This window comes from Primulina tabacum, chromosome 11 (genome assembly GCF_025594145.1).
Source record: "Primulina tabacum isolate GXHZ01 chromosome 11, ASM2559414v2, whole genome shotgun sequence".
Taxonomy (NCBI): Eukaryota; Viridiplantae; Streptophyta; class Magnoliopsida; order Lamiales; family Gesneriaceae; genus Primulina; species Primulina tabacum.
In genome coordinates, this window is record NC_134560.1 from 7,685,098 (window position 1) to 7,700,419 (window position 15,322).

Genomic DNA, 15,322 nt, shown 5'->3' on the forward strand with positions numbered 1-15,322 from the left:
CCGACCGAACCGAATAATTCGGTTTAAATGGTTCGGTTTTTCGGTCGGTTACGGTTTCAAAATTTATGAAATTCGGTTTTTCGGTTCGATTTTCGGTTTTATTCACCCAAAAAACCGAATAACCAAATTACCAGCCATATAATTGTTAAGTATAGTGTTTTTATGTTTAATGAGCTATATTATTGTTTAATATAAGCTGTTAGATTTTATAAAGTTCACAGTCATGATAGAAGGATGCTGTATAAATGGGAATATGAGGAAAGCGTGAGATCTATATTCCCTAATGAAATTGAATGGAATTTTTCCCACTGTTTACATTGTACATTCTCTGATTAAAGGGTATGTGAGAGCTCAATTAATAGAGGAAGCACTGAAGCTATTTGATGAAGCTAATAAATAATATTTTTATAAAAAATGAATCTATCCATCTGATAACGACTTTGCCAATTAATGCAACATAGTTGAACTCATAAAATTGAGTCCAGAGCACACTTTTTCTTGTCCATAAGTTTATAATATTATTTTTATTTTAAATATTAGAGATGAGATGATAATTGTTTTTTTTTTTTTTTAAGAGAAATGGATGATAATTGTGTGGATATTCACTTACCAATGACCATGCATGACTATTAGATAGTTAGACCGTTTTATATCTTCTTTGACTCCATCAACTCCCAGCTCGTCTCGCTTCTTTTATATTTATATTATTGTTTCTTGACAGGTTAATTTCTTTAATTTTTTTAGTTGGCAGAAAAGAGGGTATGATCGATGAAAGCAAGAGTTCTGAATGATTACGCATCCTAATTCGACATCTGCAGATTCGGTTGATGTTGGGAAAATGCGGAAATCTGTAAGACCTAGATCTCTTGTTTGGGAACATTTTGAGAAATATGAGAATTCTAATGGGACACCTAGAGCAAAATGTAATTATTGTGGTTCAAGCTATGCTGCCGATTCAAGTTTAAATGGTACTTCATCTTTGGGTGCTTATTTGAAAAGGTGTAAAAAAATATCCATGTAATGTGGAAACTAAACAAGCAAAAATAGCCTTTCAAAACATTTCAAAAGATGAAATAACAATCAATGCTTGGAGATTTGATCAATTGCAGGAAAGCTTTGGCCAAGATGATACTTGTCGATGAATTACCTTTTAGTTTTGTGGAAATTGAAGGATTTAGACACTTTATAAATGTGATATAACCATTATTTAGAATTCCATCTCGTAGGACTACTACAAGGGATTGCTTTGAACTTTTTTTGGAAGAAAAGAAAAATCTTAAGCTTTTTTTTTCAAGGAGACACGTCTAAGAGTTTACCTCACAACAGACACATGGACTCAAATACAGAGAATTAATTATATGTGTCCTTACTGCTCATTTTATTGACAAAAATTGGAATTTGCAAAAAAGAATATTAAAATTTTCTCCAATATCTAGTCATAAAGATGATGATATGTCAATTGTTATCACTAAATGTTTGCTTGATTAGGGTTTGGACAAGGCCTTCACTATCACAGTCAATAATACTAGTTCGAATGATACTACAGTGAAAGAGATGTCAAACCAATTCAGTGAATGGGGAAGTAATTTGATGGATGGTAAACACCTTCATGTGAGGTGTGTGGCTCATATAATCAATCTCATTGTTCACGATGGCGTGAAAGAAGTTGGAGATTCCGAGAGACGAGTTAGACAAGCTATAAGATATATTAGACAATCTCCTGCAAGGATTAAAAAATTCAAAGATTGTTGTGAAATTGCAAAGTTAACAAGTACGAAGTCCTTGTGTTTGGATGTTGTTACTAGGTGGAATTTTACTTACTTGATGTTGAAAACTACTTTAGAATTTGAAAATGCTTTTGTAAGTTTTTGTATTCATGATCCCGGATTGTTGGATCATCTTCTTACCCATGTTTGTGAAGATGGAAAGGATGTAGTTGCATTGACAAGTGGTGATTGGGAAAATGTGAGAAAAATGGTTCTTGAAGCTTTTTATAATCTTACCTTGATAGTTTCAGGTTCGTTATATGTTACTTTCAAATATACACTTTCACGAAATTGGCAAGCTTTCTTGTGTTTTAAAGTTGTTAGTAGAGAGTGATGACAATGTTTTGGCTATGATGTCAAAAAAGATGAAATCTAAATTTGACAAATATCGGGGTGCTCCAAAACAAATGAATAAGATGATTTTATTGCATGTGTGGTTGATCCTCATCTCAAATTTGATTACGTGGCTTTTGTGCTTTTGAAGATGTATGGGCAAGAGAAAGGGGAGCAATTAAGAGTTGAAATAAAGTTGTATATGACTTCTTTGTTTGAAGAATATAGGAATGTCACTTCAAAAATGTCTCAAGGATAATTTAATATTAAAGTTGAGCCATCAGGTATAAACATATGAAATATTAATAAAAGAACACTAATACAACAAGAATACTTGAGATATAAGGCTGAAAGTGGAAATATGGATGCTAAGACTGAGTTAGATATGTATCTCGATGAAGATGTTCAGGTTGCTAATGAACATTTTGATATTTTGCTTTGGTGGAAAGTTAACTCTTCCAAATTTCCTACTCTGGCTGAGATGACTCGTGACGTGTTAGCGATTCCTATTTATGATGTGGCATCGGAAAGTGCTTTTAGCACCGGGGGATGTGTTCTAGATTCATTTATAAGTTCATTATCACCTCGATTAGTGCAAGCTCTCATTTGCCTTCAAGATTAGTTCCGTAAAGAATCTTCTCCCATTAAAGTAGAAGAAAACATGGATCATCTTGAAGAAATTGAATCTGGTAAACAATTTGTATATATTTTTGTTTTATTTTAGAATTATTTTGTTATTTAATGTCGGTAATAATTTTCTTATTTTTTAGATTTGATCAATATTGGAAGGGATTCTTGCATTGGAAGAAATTCTTGCATAACCAATATATAACCATTTCAATGAAATATTGTAAGTTAACTAGAAGTTTAAGCATTTTCACTTATTGTTACTAGTTATAACGAATTTATTATTTTTCCATAAAAATAGGAATTTTTTATCGACTTTGTGAAATATATTTGCAATTAGTTTCATTAGTTTAAGTTATTACTTCAAAATTGTGATTCATAATCACGTTATAATTGTAATGAATTTAATTTTATTTTTATTTTTGCTAATTAAGAGTTTGAGATTTGGAAGTTCAAATATTTTGAAGGAGATGGCCCTGCAATGTGTTTTGGATTGTCCAACTTGGGTTGCCGATAGATTTGAACGAACCTCTACCTCTATGGATGTAGGCGTAATCGTTTTTAACTGTATCTTCCCTTCCTTGTTTCCCTAGATTATGGTTTTTTAGCATGTCAATTGTCAATGCTTCTTGACATTAGTTTTCTCTCGACTTGGCACTAGTTATCATGGTCGGATTACGTATCTTAATTAGTTATATATTGTTATTATATTCTCATGACATGTTTGTACACAACACAATTTGTATATATATAAATTTTGGTTAAAAAATATTATGTTTAATTTATTTTATGGAAATACGATGGATTAGAGGAATAAAAAGTAAATAAATATAGTAAAATTGGAATTGTGAACAAAAAATGGGACCACCACTAGTCATTCAAAAGCAATTGGACTAAATCGGAAATTAGTCGAAAATACGAGGACCATTTGTGTATTATCTGTGAGAAAAGCGAGTTTTGAGAACTCAATTGTAAATCAATCCATCGGTATTAGCTTGAATAGTTGATTTTTCTGGTCAACTTATTTCGGGCCATATGTCTCAGGTCAAATGATTCGTGGGCCAATGCATGGGTTTAATGAATTAATTAGGTTTGGCAAATATCCGAAACCCCCATCCCACCAAGAGACATTATTTAACAGAAATAATTGCTGTTGTAACATCAAAACATCGACAAAAATTTGTGTGAGATAGTTTTACGGGTCATATTTTGTGAGACGGATCTCTTATGTTGGTCATCCATGAAAAAGTATTACTTTTTATGCTAAGAGTATTACTTTTTATTGTTAATATCGATATGGTTGACCCGTCTCACAGATAAAGATTCATGAGACCGTCTCACAAGATATCTACTCTAACGTTTTTGAGTCGATAGAATAAGTGAATATTTGATTAATAATTATATGTTCAATTTTTTTTAGCAATACATTATCATACGAGCATGTTGCATCGACCTTGACCTTAAATAATGTGGTTAACCGAAGGTTTACTACATATTTTGCACCGAATGATATAAGCTACGGAGTCTCACATCATTAAAAAAGATGTAGTGTATTTCATGGTAATTACAACAATTGAAATTGCATAAACCATGTCCGCTTTGCCGATTACGAGATATTTTTGTTTGTGTTTTAAAATATTTTCGATCTCGAGTTAAATTTCAACTATCAATAAGATCTTTTTGAGCCGATTGCTGAGTTTAAAGTTGGACAGAATGAAATAGAAACAAAATCACCACTTCTCCCAAGTAGTTTAAATATCTTTTTTAATACTTTATTTATAATTAATAATACCACAATGACACAAAAGCTCGTAACGTGTTCGCGTAAACACCATTTTGCAAGTCGAAGTCCCATTCAAAGTTAGGAAACATGTATTACAATTTATGGATAGAACTCATTTCCAAAAATTAAAACTAGTCACGAACGATGTAGGACGAAGTATGACACGTTATAATTCATCCTCCTTTCAGAACCGAAGTTTACGACAGTTGGTGACTTCGGGAACCCCATAAATATGTGGAGATCAGCCCTCTCCATCCACGGGAACGAGAGTCATCCCGAGAAAACGAAACCTTTGGATAGAACTCAACCCAAAAAACCTAGCTATTTTATAGACTATGGGCACTATCACATAATAACATTCGTCAAGGTTAGCCAGATTCTAGCTAATAGCTTCGATAATCAATCAAGTTAAAAAATGGGACCATTTCATTTTGTAAAGTAGCAACGTTTTCACGAGGGAGGAGGCTCCATTTATTATTATCGACTGCCATTGTTATCGAAGAATAAGACCTCTCAAAAATGGAGCAAAATTTATGGGTATATACAAAATTGGCATTAGTTCTACTTAAAAATTAAGCAATCCATTTTCAAACCCAATTTTTTTTATTTATTTTTTTTATATATAAGATATCAAAATAAAATGGTATCCAAATATCATATTATATACATAGAGTTAATCTTATGAAGAGAAAATTTTATATTAATTTGGATAAATAAATTAAAAAAAATAATAGGATCCACTAATTTCGAATATGGCCACTAACTTGTGTTGTTCCAAATTTTCTGTAGTCGTCCACTCGTCCCCACTTCTCCCCCGCCAATATTGACCTAATAATCATCCAAGAAAAAATAGGCCTCAACCTGGACCGGAATATTTTACACTAGACCGGAGACGAACCGGGGTTATTTGAGAACGGTCGGATTTCTGTCTCATCACCGGACTTGGGCTCCTGCAGGCAGTTGAAAGACGGGAGTCTCACCGGCTTCCGCCGCCCGCTGCCCTCGACGCCGCCGCCATCAGCCATCACCTTCGGTGATTTTAGCGACAGACCCCTCGTGAAAAATACCCACCTGTCCGATTTAGCCCCCCTGTCCAGTTTCTCCAGTCTTCGGAAGTACCGCCCTCCCTGGCTGCTTCCTTCTCCTCCGACGGGAGTTTTGGAAGTCGTCCCCTCATTACATGAGCTGCTCGCCGCGCAGCTGCCGGTTCGTTTCATCGAAGCTCGGTGGATCATCTCCTTCCTCACCTCCGCAGGTAATTTCAGAGTGAACCTCTCCAGATTCTCTCCAGGTTGAACCAGTGAATGTCCGGTGGAGTTTGATCTGAACTTGTTTAAACCAAAGATTTTCATTGACCATGATCTCAGAGGCCTGTTTGGGAACTCGGAGCTCGATTGCTGAGCCACAACTGAATCCTTGTCGACTACTTGTCGTCGATCTTCATCTACTTGTATGACGATCTCCTCATTTCTTGACGTCGTACTGTTGATTCTTTCCACGGTTTCGTTCACTTGTGGGGTAGCGTCATTTGCTGAATCTGATGCCTGAGCCGATTGATCTCCGGCCCGTGGTACCAAATTAGCTCTGCAAACGGGGCAGGTGACATGGGATTCAAGCCACGCGTCGATGCACTCTGGGTGGAAAACGTGGTCGCATTTGGGTATCAAACGCAGTGTTTCGTTCTCTTCAAATTCATTCAAACACACAGCACATTCCAAGGCGCCTTTCCCGATCTTGTGATCCTTCACTTCAGAATACGAGAAAGTGGGGAACGTCTCCAAGACAGACGCCTCGAGACCACGCGCCGCCGCAGCACGGCGATTTCTCATGGAAAGAGCTCGGCGGACGCTGCCAGCAGCTCCGGACTCACTGGAGCAGTGGCGGATGTAAATAGAGAAGAAGGCCATGAAGAAAAGCGCCGCTATGAGGACAACTATGATCACCGCCATAGATGGACTAAATCTCGCGTACCCCAACTGGTCACTGTCCGAAGGCGAAGTACCCGGCTGAGCTCCAACCATGGTGACATAGAAAACAGCAACCGAAACAAGAAATAATCCATCCATGGCTGCAAAACCTCGCTTCCCAACCCATTTTCCCATTCTTAACCTCAAGAAATCTGTAAAAATCAGCACTTAAAAAAGTAAAATCCCAGCAGTGAACATATATTATATGGAGCTGAAAAGGTAAGTGAATAATGGGAAGGGGGACTGAATATATTCGAGAGAGAGATTCGAGCAATGCAGTGGAAGGCGTGGTGAAAGACATGGGAAAGAATTGACTTTTTCAATGTGTGGATAATGGTCGTAGCATCATTATGGAACCTTCTCTCAATTTTCCCTTCCTTTTACATTTCTTGTTCGAGTTCTAGGCTGTATCTATATTTTGCCACAAACTCTGATCGTCAAAAATATTCTTTATTATTATTATTGATATGAATCAAATCAATCCGATTAATTGATAACAAGATATATGTTCATATTTTAGAGGGTTGAGGGTGCTGTATTCGCAAAAACTCTCTTTTGACTATCGAACTTTTTTCCATATTTTAGAGGGTTGAGGGTGCTATATTCGCAAAAACTCTCTTTTGACTATCGAACTTTTTTCCAATTAAACCGATGAAATTTTAGAATTTCTTGTGAAGATACCCTAAATTTGGTATAGAAAATGTAAAAAACTTCAGAAGAAAATCAAGATAGAGCATTTTAGAAAGCAAGAGCCACATCAAGACTGTTGAAAATGGTTGTTTTACATAATTCGTAAGTGTTCTAGTTGATTACAAAATTTTTCAAGTGAAATATAAAGAAAATGATAAAAAAAAATTTACGAGAAAAATCGTCAGTAAATATCAAATACAAGCGGTTTACAAGAGTCATCAAACATGTAAAATCACAAATTTCTTCTATTTTAGGCCAAATTAAATGAACCTAGTAGGAAGGAAGCAAGTGCTGAAATGAGTAAAAGTTTGGGTGTTTCCAAATAAAAATATAAGTTCAAGGCGGCAGCCAATTATGGGGTAACTTTAATTCTAAGCATATCCATAATTACCATATTATCCCTCCAGACAATGTGAAAACGGCTGGGCATCTGCTCAGGTGGTGGTTGGGGTGACTACATAATACAAAATTGCAAATTGTATATAAAAAAATTCCAAATATTTAAGATGTATTTGCCTTATTTTGTAATATTTTCATCAATTTATGATATGTTTATTTACTAATTTCTTTTCCTTTATCATTATGAATATACAAATCAAAACTGTGAAAGTCCAGAAATATGCATGCTCAGTTGAGATGTGATATGATTGCATCACGATGTCTAAAGACACGATCTATAAAATCGTTGTTGAATAATGAATAAAGAAGAGTGTTGAAAAGAAAAAGGAGTGGGACTTGTCCCACATCAGAAAAAGAGACAAGTTGGATCTTCCTTATAAACTCCGAGTTTGAGTTAAGGGTTTGGGCTCCAAGGGGTACCATAAGTTTTTAGAAGCAGGAAGACGCTAATAGGCTGTGTCTTGGAGACACACGCGTCCGGCCTGGTTCGGTTCGGTGCGGTGCGATCTTTGACCAATATTAATCTTTTTGGAACAAATTTATTTGGAAAATAAATTTTGTTGGTGCTACAATGATAAAAATGATGCATACGGAACAGAGCCAGGAGCGCGGGTGCGCCACATCTCACGCTGATGTGTGCTTATTACTGGGTTCAGTGCCTTCGAACAGAACAAGGTGCGTAGATTCTCAGCGCGGGCGCGCTCGCCTTGCTGTGCGTGCAGCGCGCGAAGACAGAACCTTGCGCGCGGTCGAGCGGCTACGCGCGCTGCGCTGTTTCTGAAACCATGCGTGTCCCTTGGTATAATCGCGCGAAGACAGAACCTTGCGCGCGGTCGAGCGGCTACGCGCGCTGCGCTGTTTCTGAAACCATGCGTGTCCCTTGGCAATTATAGCATCTGTTCTTGGCTGTTTTTGCACCAAACAATGTATCCCTTGACTAGAGTTGTGACTCTTCTTCACATCCGGTCCGTAAAGACGTGTCTTTTCTACGCACCCGGTGATCATCTATAAATAATTCCTCCAACCATTTTCGTAGGCTGCTGATATTTTCTCTGCACTTCTTCTTGCCATATTGCTGCATTCATTATTTCGAAATACTTGAAAGATCAGGCATATATCTGTTCGTTGCATTCGAGAGTTGTAGTGCTGCAATCTCTTGATCTGAAGTCGTTGTATCTTGGGGACGATTTTCTGCAACGTATATCACTTTATACGTGCAATTTCGTCTTGCGAAAAAATGAATTTCCTTGCCTCGACTTCCTGTTACTGTTGCTGCGATTTTGTACTTGTTTAAGACATCCAGAGTAAAATTTAACCATAATCGTTGTATCGAGTGGTTGGATCATAGTCTTTTACCATCAAAATAGCTGCATGGAAGCAGCACCAACTATGAGAAATCCACCAATCCACATGTGATGTGTAAACAATGACAGTTGTGTACCATAGTCAGTAGCTAGTTATGGATAAGGAGGCATATAATACATATGGTGAGCTACACCAATGGTTAAAAATTCTAACATGGCAAGGTTAAGAGATCATTCTGATGTCAAATAAATCGCAAGTCATTGTCATAAGAAACATGTTATCAAATAATTACAATAAAATAATGTAAAAATTAATTTCACAAAATATACTTGGATAGATATCTGTTTGATGCATGGCTACCTCTTTGTCAAATATTGCATGCACAAAAACAAGATAAATGATATTTAGAGACATAAGAGTCGAATTTTCTCAAAGTTAAAGCTCATCAAAATTTCATTCTGGTAAACCATATCACTAGAAAAATTGAATTGATTGATTATATTATCAAATAGAAAAGAAATCACTGAACAATTTGATTATACAGTCTGAATTAATATTTTTAGCTGACAATAGGTTGTTTTTTTAATGGTCGACACTAATCGCGATAAGTGTCAATAGTTGGTTAATGAGTCCAACTCTGAGTATGTATAGATTGTGACCGGAATATACTAGGGCCGACTGAATCAGGCGAAGATCGGGCATCTTGCTTATTTTTTAAAAAAAGTAAGTTAACTAGGACATCCTAGTCCCTAATCGAAACTAGTTACTCTGCACACACGATGTGTGTGTACAATCTTTTTTATCATTATCGATGGACTAAAGTGAAATTTGACAAATTATGGAGGTACTAAATTGATATTTGAATTGTTGACATAAAAAAAATAAAAATAAAAGTGTGTGTTGAAATTGAAAAAAAAAACAAAAAACAAAAGTGTAATATTAGTATCATATAAAGGTAAAATTGGAAGATTGTGTGTTGAAATTGAAAAAACAAAAACAAAAAACAAAAGTGTAATATTAGTATCATATAAGGGTAAAATTGGAAGAAAAAATTGATGTCAGTAGTTATTATCATGTTCTCACACTTAATGAGATAGTATAGATAAGGTTCCTGCCAAAAATTTTAAGACAATGTACGTAGGGGTGGAACAAAATTTTTAAAAGGAAACACAAAAAAGAAAATTTATTAATTAAGGGAAATGCGAATTTAATATATTTCGAAAGTGAAATTTATCTTTTTTAAGAAAGTAAAATACAAATTTAATTCCTCTGAAATCGGTTATTTTCAACGTTTTAGATAGAAGTTGGGGTGAAGTCAACGTAAGCCTTCTAGGGTTGTTTTTTTTCTCATTGGCAGAAATTTCCACGAGGGTCTCTCTCTTTTAAAAAAAAAAAAAACAAACAAACATTTTATTTGATTAGAATAATTATGTACGACTTAATTATATATATTAAAAATTTGAATTACATTCTTATTTAGTTAAAAAAAGTAAAATAAAATTAATATCCCGTTCATCTCAATTATATATAGATTTTATTTTGCAATCAAATTTCTGCTTTTAGTATTATCTTTTTTTCTTAGATTAACCAAAACAACGTGTAACGTGTTTTGTCAACTTTTCTTTAACGATGATTTTTGCGAAAAATAAACAAGTCTATATAATTGAGACGTATAAATTAATAATTAACTCGACTCGCCGAATTTTTTTTTCTAAAAAAAAATTCAGGAAATTTCCGGTTAATTTATGAGTAAGTCTTTTGTGAGACGATCTCACGAATCTTTATCTGTGAGACGGATCAACCATACCGTTATTCACAATAAAAAGTAATAATTTTAGCATAAAAAGTAATACTTTTTCATGGATGACTCAAATAATATATCCGTCTCACAAAATACGATCTGTGAGATCGTCTCCACAAGTTTTTGCTTTAACTTTATTGAGTTAAGACTTGGTCACAGAGATTGGATGCAAATCACTTTGGTCTACGGAGTTATCGGTCCTCGGACTGGAATTAAACGACTGACTATTATTTTTAATTCTTCCAGCCTCCTTTTAAGAATTATATCGAAGAAAATTAACCTCTCTATAATTTTATATGTTGTGCAAATATTTAATTATAATATTTCCTATTTAAAAATTCATGGCACCAAGTTTGACTCGAATATGTAGATTTGTTTAACTATTCACGTAGATTAATAAAATTATTAGGAAAAATAATAATTTATTTACAAATTTGCTGTCTTATTTTTATTTAATTAACTCAAAAAATGGTTGCACATATTTTAATATTTAGTTAATATAGATATAAAGAAAAAATGTCATTAATAAATTGGATTATATATTTGAGACAATTGAAAAATAAAATAAAATCTAAATAATTGTGGTTGATGAAATAATATTTTTTGTTATTATTTTTTTAAAAAAAAATCGTTTTATTTTGAGTGGCAAAATCATATATAAGGAGTGTTTGCAATAATTGGAAAAAAAAGATTTTTTATGTTCTGCTTTAAAAAAAATTTGTTTTGGTGTTTCTTAACTCCATATTTTTCTTCTGCTTCGGCTCAATTTAAATAAAATTTCAAAGCTAATCTCATTCTGATTTTTCGAAATGTGATTATACTATTATGGTAAATATATGCAAATTATTATGCACACTCTTACTCACATTATTTTTAGAATATGAATAAATAAATATGAAATATGATAGTTGTTAGTGGATAATAAATTTACTACAATGTATTTTTAAAATAATTTTTATTGTTCATCAGTTAAAATTAAGGGTCAAAATTGTTGGTCGATGCATAATTAGTTAGCAAAGAATATAATATAGATATCAAAGATAGATTTTGTGTGTCACTTCCTAATAATAACATTTTTTATTGTGAAAAATGACATTTTTACCTATATGAAATGAACAAAAATTTGTGTAAGACGATCTGACGGATCATATTTTGTAAGACGAATATCTTATTTGGGTAATCCATGAAAAATATTACTTTTTATTGTGAATATCGGTAAGTTTGATCCGTTTCACACATAAAGATTCGTGAGACCATCTCACAAAAGCTCTACTACATCAAATAAATAGAAACATCTTTATTCGATTTTTTTATATATATAATATAATATTATTGATCAATTATTCTCTCATTTTATACTCTTTCACCCATCAAAGAATCAGATCCTGAAGAAATGAGGACCTCAAAATCAATTGAATAACAACCGAAACTGCGAGTTTACAGAAGACGAAATTTGAAAATGAATTTTATTTTCTCTCTTCTTTTTCATTCTATAATGTAGTAGTATTCCAGGGTAGTACACGAAGAAATTCACAAGAATGTCACACGAAAAAGAATTCAAGTTCATATTTTCTTGCAGCTATGATCATAGAACTACAACTCGTCTTTATATGCATAATCGGAGTCTTCCGCATACTGATCAAAGAACACATCAAGGTACCACGGACTTTTTTCATTCCAATCACCCCGAGTAGCATTAGCTCGCCACTTTTGATCTTCTATCATTTCATGAGATAGTCCCCATTCTTGCAGTTCTTCCTCCGTGTGATGGACTGCAAGACTGTAATCTCCGCCCAAACCCAACTGCATCACTCGAAATTCACAATTTCCCAAGTTATTCAAGTACTCGAATTGCTCTGTTGTCCATTTAAACCACTTCATTAAAAAAACACGAATTGCAAGCCCGTGTGATATGATTAAAAGATTGAGATCGTCAGATGAATCCTGCTGAAGCCTGTTCATATCTATGTCCCTCCACAATGATTCAAGAAAACCTGCACATTGAAGCGTTCATCTAAAATTTGAAACACATTGATCCGAATTCTGGGGAAATACACAACTTACAGGTATTAGCTGCGTGCAATTCAAAAACCTATAGACTCAATGCACAACAAGGAATAGGAGAATTATCTTAGAAAATGGCAGCAGTTAGTTCTGAGACACATTATTTTCAGATCATGTGAAGGTCTTTACAGTGCTTTCGAAAGGGGCATAATTCTTAATGCTTTTAGTATCCTTCTGCCATTTCTTAGGAGATACAGGATATGACTAGTAAAAGAGAAACAGCAAAAGAAAATCCATGAAAATAGGCATCACAACAGTAAAAGTTAGAAGCTCCCTCACAGCGGCAAACAGTTATAAAAACATCAGCGCTATATTGTAGGATAAGTTATCAGAAGCCAATTTTCTATGTTGGTGAATAAAGAAGCCATCCTTCTTTGCAGAATACCTATCATGTGTGATAAATACACAAACAAAACTTCAGAAAACAAAACCAAACACAGAGTGAAATACCCAACACACTTTCCAGAAAATATAGATCAATAAACCAAACATAGCTGTGGTTCCTCTTTAAATTCTGACTCTTCTTTAATGGAGCCCAACTAAATATGAATTAAAAAGCCACTGCCATGATATTTAAGGATAGAATCAACTACATGTACACCAAAAAATTTCACGCACATGCAAAACTACATGTACACCAAAAAATTTCACGCACATGCAATTTCCATGCAACTGCGTGCACACATACAAAATAAATAATAAGGTAAAAAAATTCAAATTGCACACATTGTGGGTCATATGCAGTTTGTGAGCAGGCACACAAAATAAAAAAGTAAAAAAATATCAAAGTGAACAATATCAATCCAAGTTCCCAGAGAAGTTATCGCTTCACTTATAAAGAGCACTCTATTGCGTCCCACTAGCAATGCATATTACACAAACTCTCAAGCTTACACAGCCCATAAACATAATCGTCAGATGCAGTTTACAAAGGAAAAAAATCAAAGTTTTAAGTTCACTTGGTCTAAAATTCAAGCCCCAGGAGGACAAATAAATCCCTTTAAATATTCGAGTCAGGAAAATGTTCGATGAATCATTTAATAACATACTTCGAAAAAAGCCTCAGTACTCATCAATTGTGGTTTATTTTTTATATTACTAGAAAGAAAACCACAATACATTATGGAAAACGCCGACAATAACCCAAAGGACTCTAAAAACAAGGTAAACCTGCTTCTTAAACTTGAATTTAACTGTTTTACTTCTGCAGCAGTTTACAATTTCACATCAAGAATCGAGACTGTGCAATTAATTTTGCAGGAACCAAAGAGACCAGCATTGTGACACTTAAACTATATTTCCAAGCATAATCTACTATCTGCGAGGCTTGAACTATTTCAGCCAATCTAAATAATGATCAAATAAATCCAGTCAATTCCAGAGATCATATTACTCAATGTATCATAATGGAATTGTAGTTATTTCAGCTTTCAGAGCTGTTTTTCACATAATTTCCTTAAGAACTATACAAAATCCTCATTCAACTCTCTCCAAACCATTTGTGAGTACAAACTTTTGTACAAGGTTACCTCTAGATCCATGTTACACTACCAGCTAATGCATTTTAAGAAAGTTTGAATAACCACTCCACATGAACAGTATATATCTTAAAAGGTTCATCAAAATCAACCTACCGGAAGAAAAGTAATATTTACTTAAGTTTCCTTCACATTGTTTCAGGGAATCCCACCTATTTCTTGCCGAAGATAACAAATCTCCTAGTAATATCACAAAAATTACAGAAAAGGAAGAAAAATCATCATCTCTAATTGCTACTCGAAAACAAGAAACATATTATTTCAGTATAAAGCACTCCATGTTCAAGTAGTATAACAAAAGCAGCTCTATCTTTTGCATCCCAACTGAATCAATCCAAGACAAATAACGAAAGAAAAATGGAGGAAAAAGTAGACGTAAAAAAAACATACTTGAAACCCGATCATAAACATCAGCAGCAGACTCTCCTTCGGGAAAGCGATAAAAGAACCTCCCGAACCTCTCTCTCGTCTCCTTGATCACTTTCATCCGCTGGGCAATCTGAAAGTTTCCGAAATCCTGTTCTCTAATCCGACATTCTTCCCTTACCCCAATGATTCTCCTCTTGGGAAAGGCCCGACCGATCTCGCGTAGCGTCGAACGAGCCCTCTGATAAGGAGACACGTAGAAATAGACTTTCCAATTCGACGAAACTCCACCATCGGAGACGACATGCCTGATGTCTGAGCCAGCCCGATTGGCCTGGTCAACTCCTAGAGGTGTCAAGGGTATTTTATAGTCGGGGGTTGTAGTGTATGCACTTCCATCCATGTTGCCTTCACTTTCGCCATGGCGCACAAGAATGATGCGCTTAGGCAGGATCCGCCGCTTCTGCCCCTGAGGCTGGCAGTGGCGGTCGTTTGGGTTTTGCGGCGGCGAAGCCATAGATCATGCAAGTAGACGGAGAGAATGCGATCTGAGTTTCTGGATTTGACCACCGCCTTTGAATTTTGACCGGGAAATAGGAACGGTCAATTATGACAGTCACCCATTTAGGAGTTAAAAGATATCCAACTTGGGTTCTATCCTTACCTTATTTCAATAGATAAGA

The 15,322-nt window shown here is 34.7% G+C and overlaps 2 protein-coding genes and 1 long non-coding RNA gene across 3 annotated transcripts; all 3 read right to left on the bottom strand.

The window, feature by feature from the left end:
- Window positions 1-4,543: 4,543 nt before the first annotated feature.
- Window positions 4,544-6,862, bottom strand: LOC142518642 (E3 ubiquitin-protein ligase ATL31-like). The gene has a single exon (XM_075621434.1). The coding sequence runs from the start codon at window positions 6,609-6,611 to the stop codon at window positions 5,391-5,393; it is 1,221 nt and encodes a 406-aa protein (XP_075477549.1). The 5' UTR covers window positions 6,612-6,862; the 3' UTR covers window positions 4,544-5,390.
- Window positions 6,863-12,119: 5,257 nt separating this feature from the next.
- On the bottom strand, window positions 12,120-15,259 carry LOC142519073 (phosphoglycerate mutase-like protein AT74). The gene is made up of 2 exons (XM_075621965.1): window positions 14,664-15,259; window positions 12,120-12,665 (listed from the first exon to the last, which is right to left on the bottom strand). Exons 1-2 carry the CDS (start codon window positions 15,154-15,156, stop codon window positions 12,265-12,267), a joined length of 894 nt encoding a protein of 297 aa, XP_075478080.1. The 5' UTR covers window positions 15,157-15,259; the 3' UTR covers window positions 12,120-12,264.
- LOC142519074 (uncharacterized) lies at window positions 12,798-14,657 on the bottom strand. Its single transcript, XR_012813701.1, has 2 exons — window positions 13,409-14,657; window positions 12,798-13,361 (listed from the first exon to the last, which is right to left on the bottom strand). It is a non-coding gene; the product is annotated as an uncharacterized LOC142519074 (long non-coding RNA).
- Window positions 15,260-15,322: the final 63 nt, after the last annotated feature.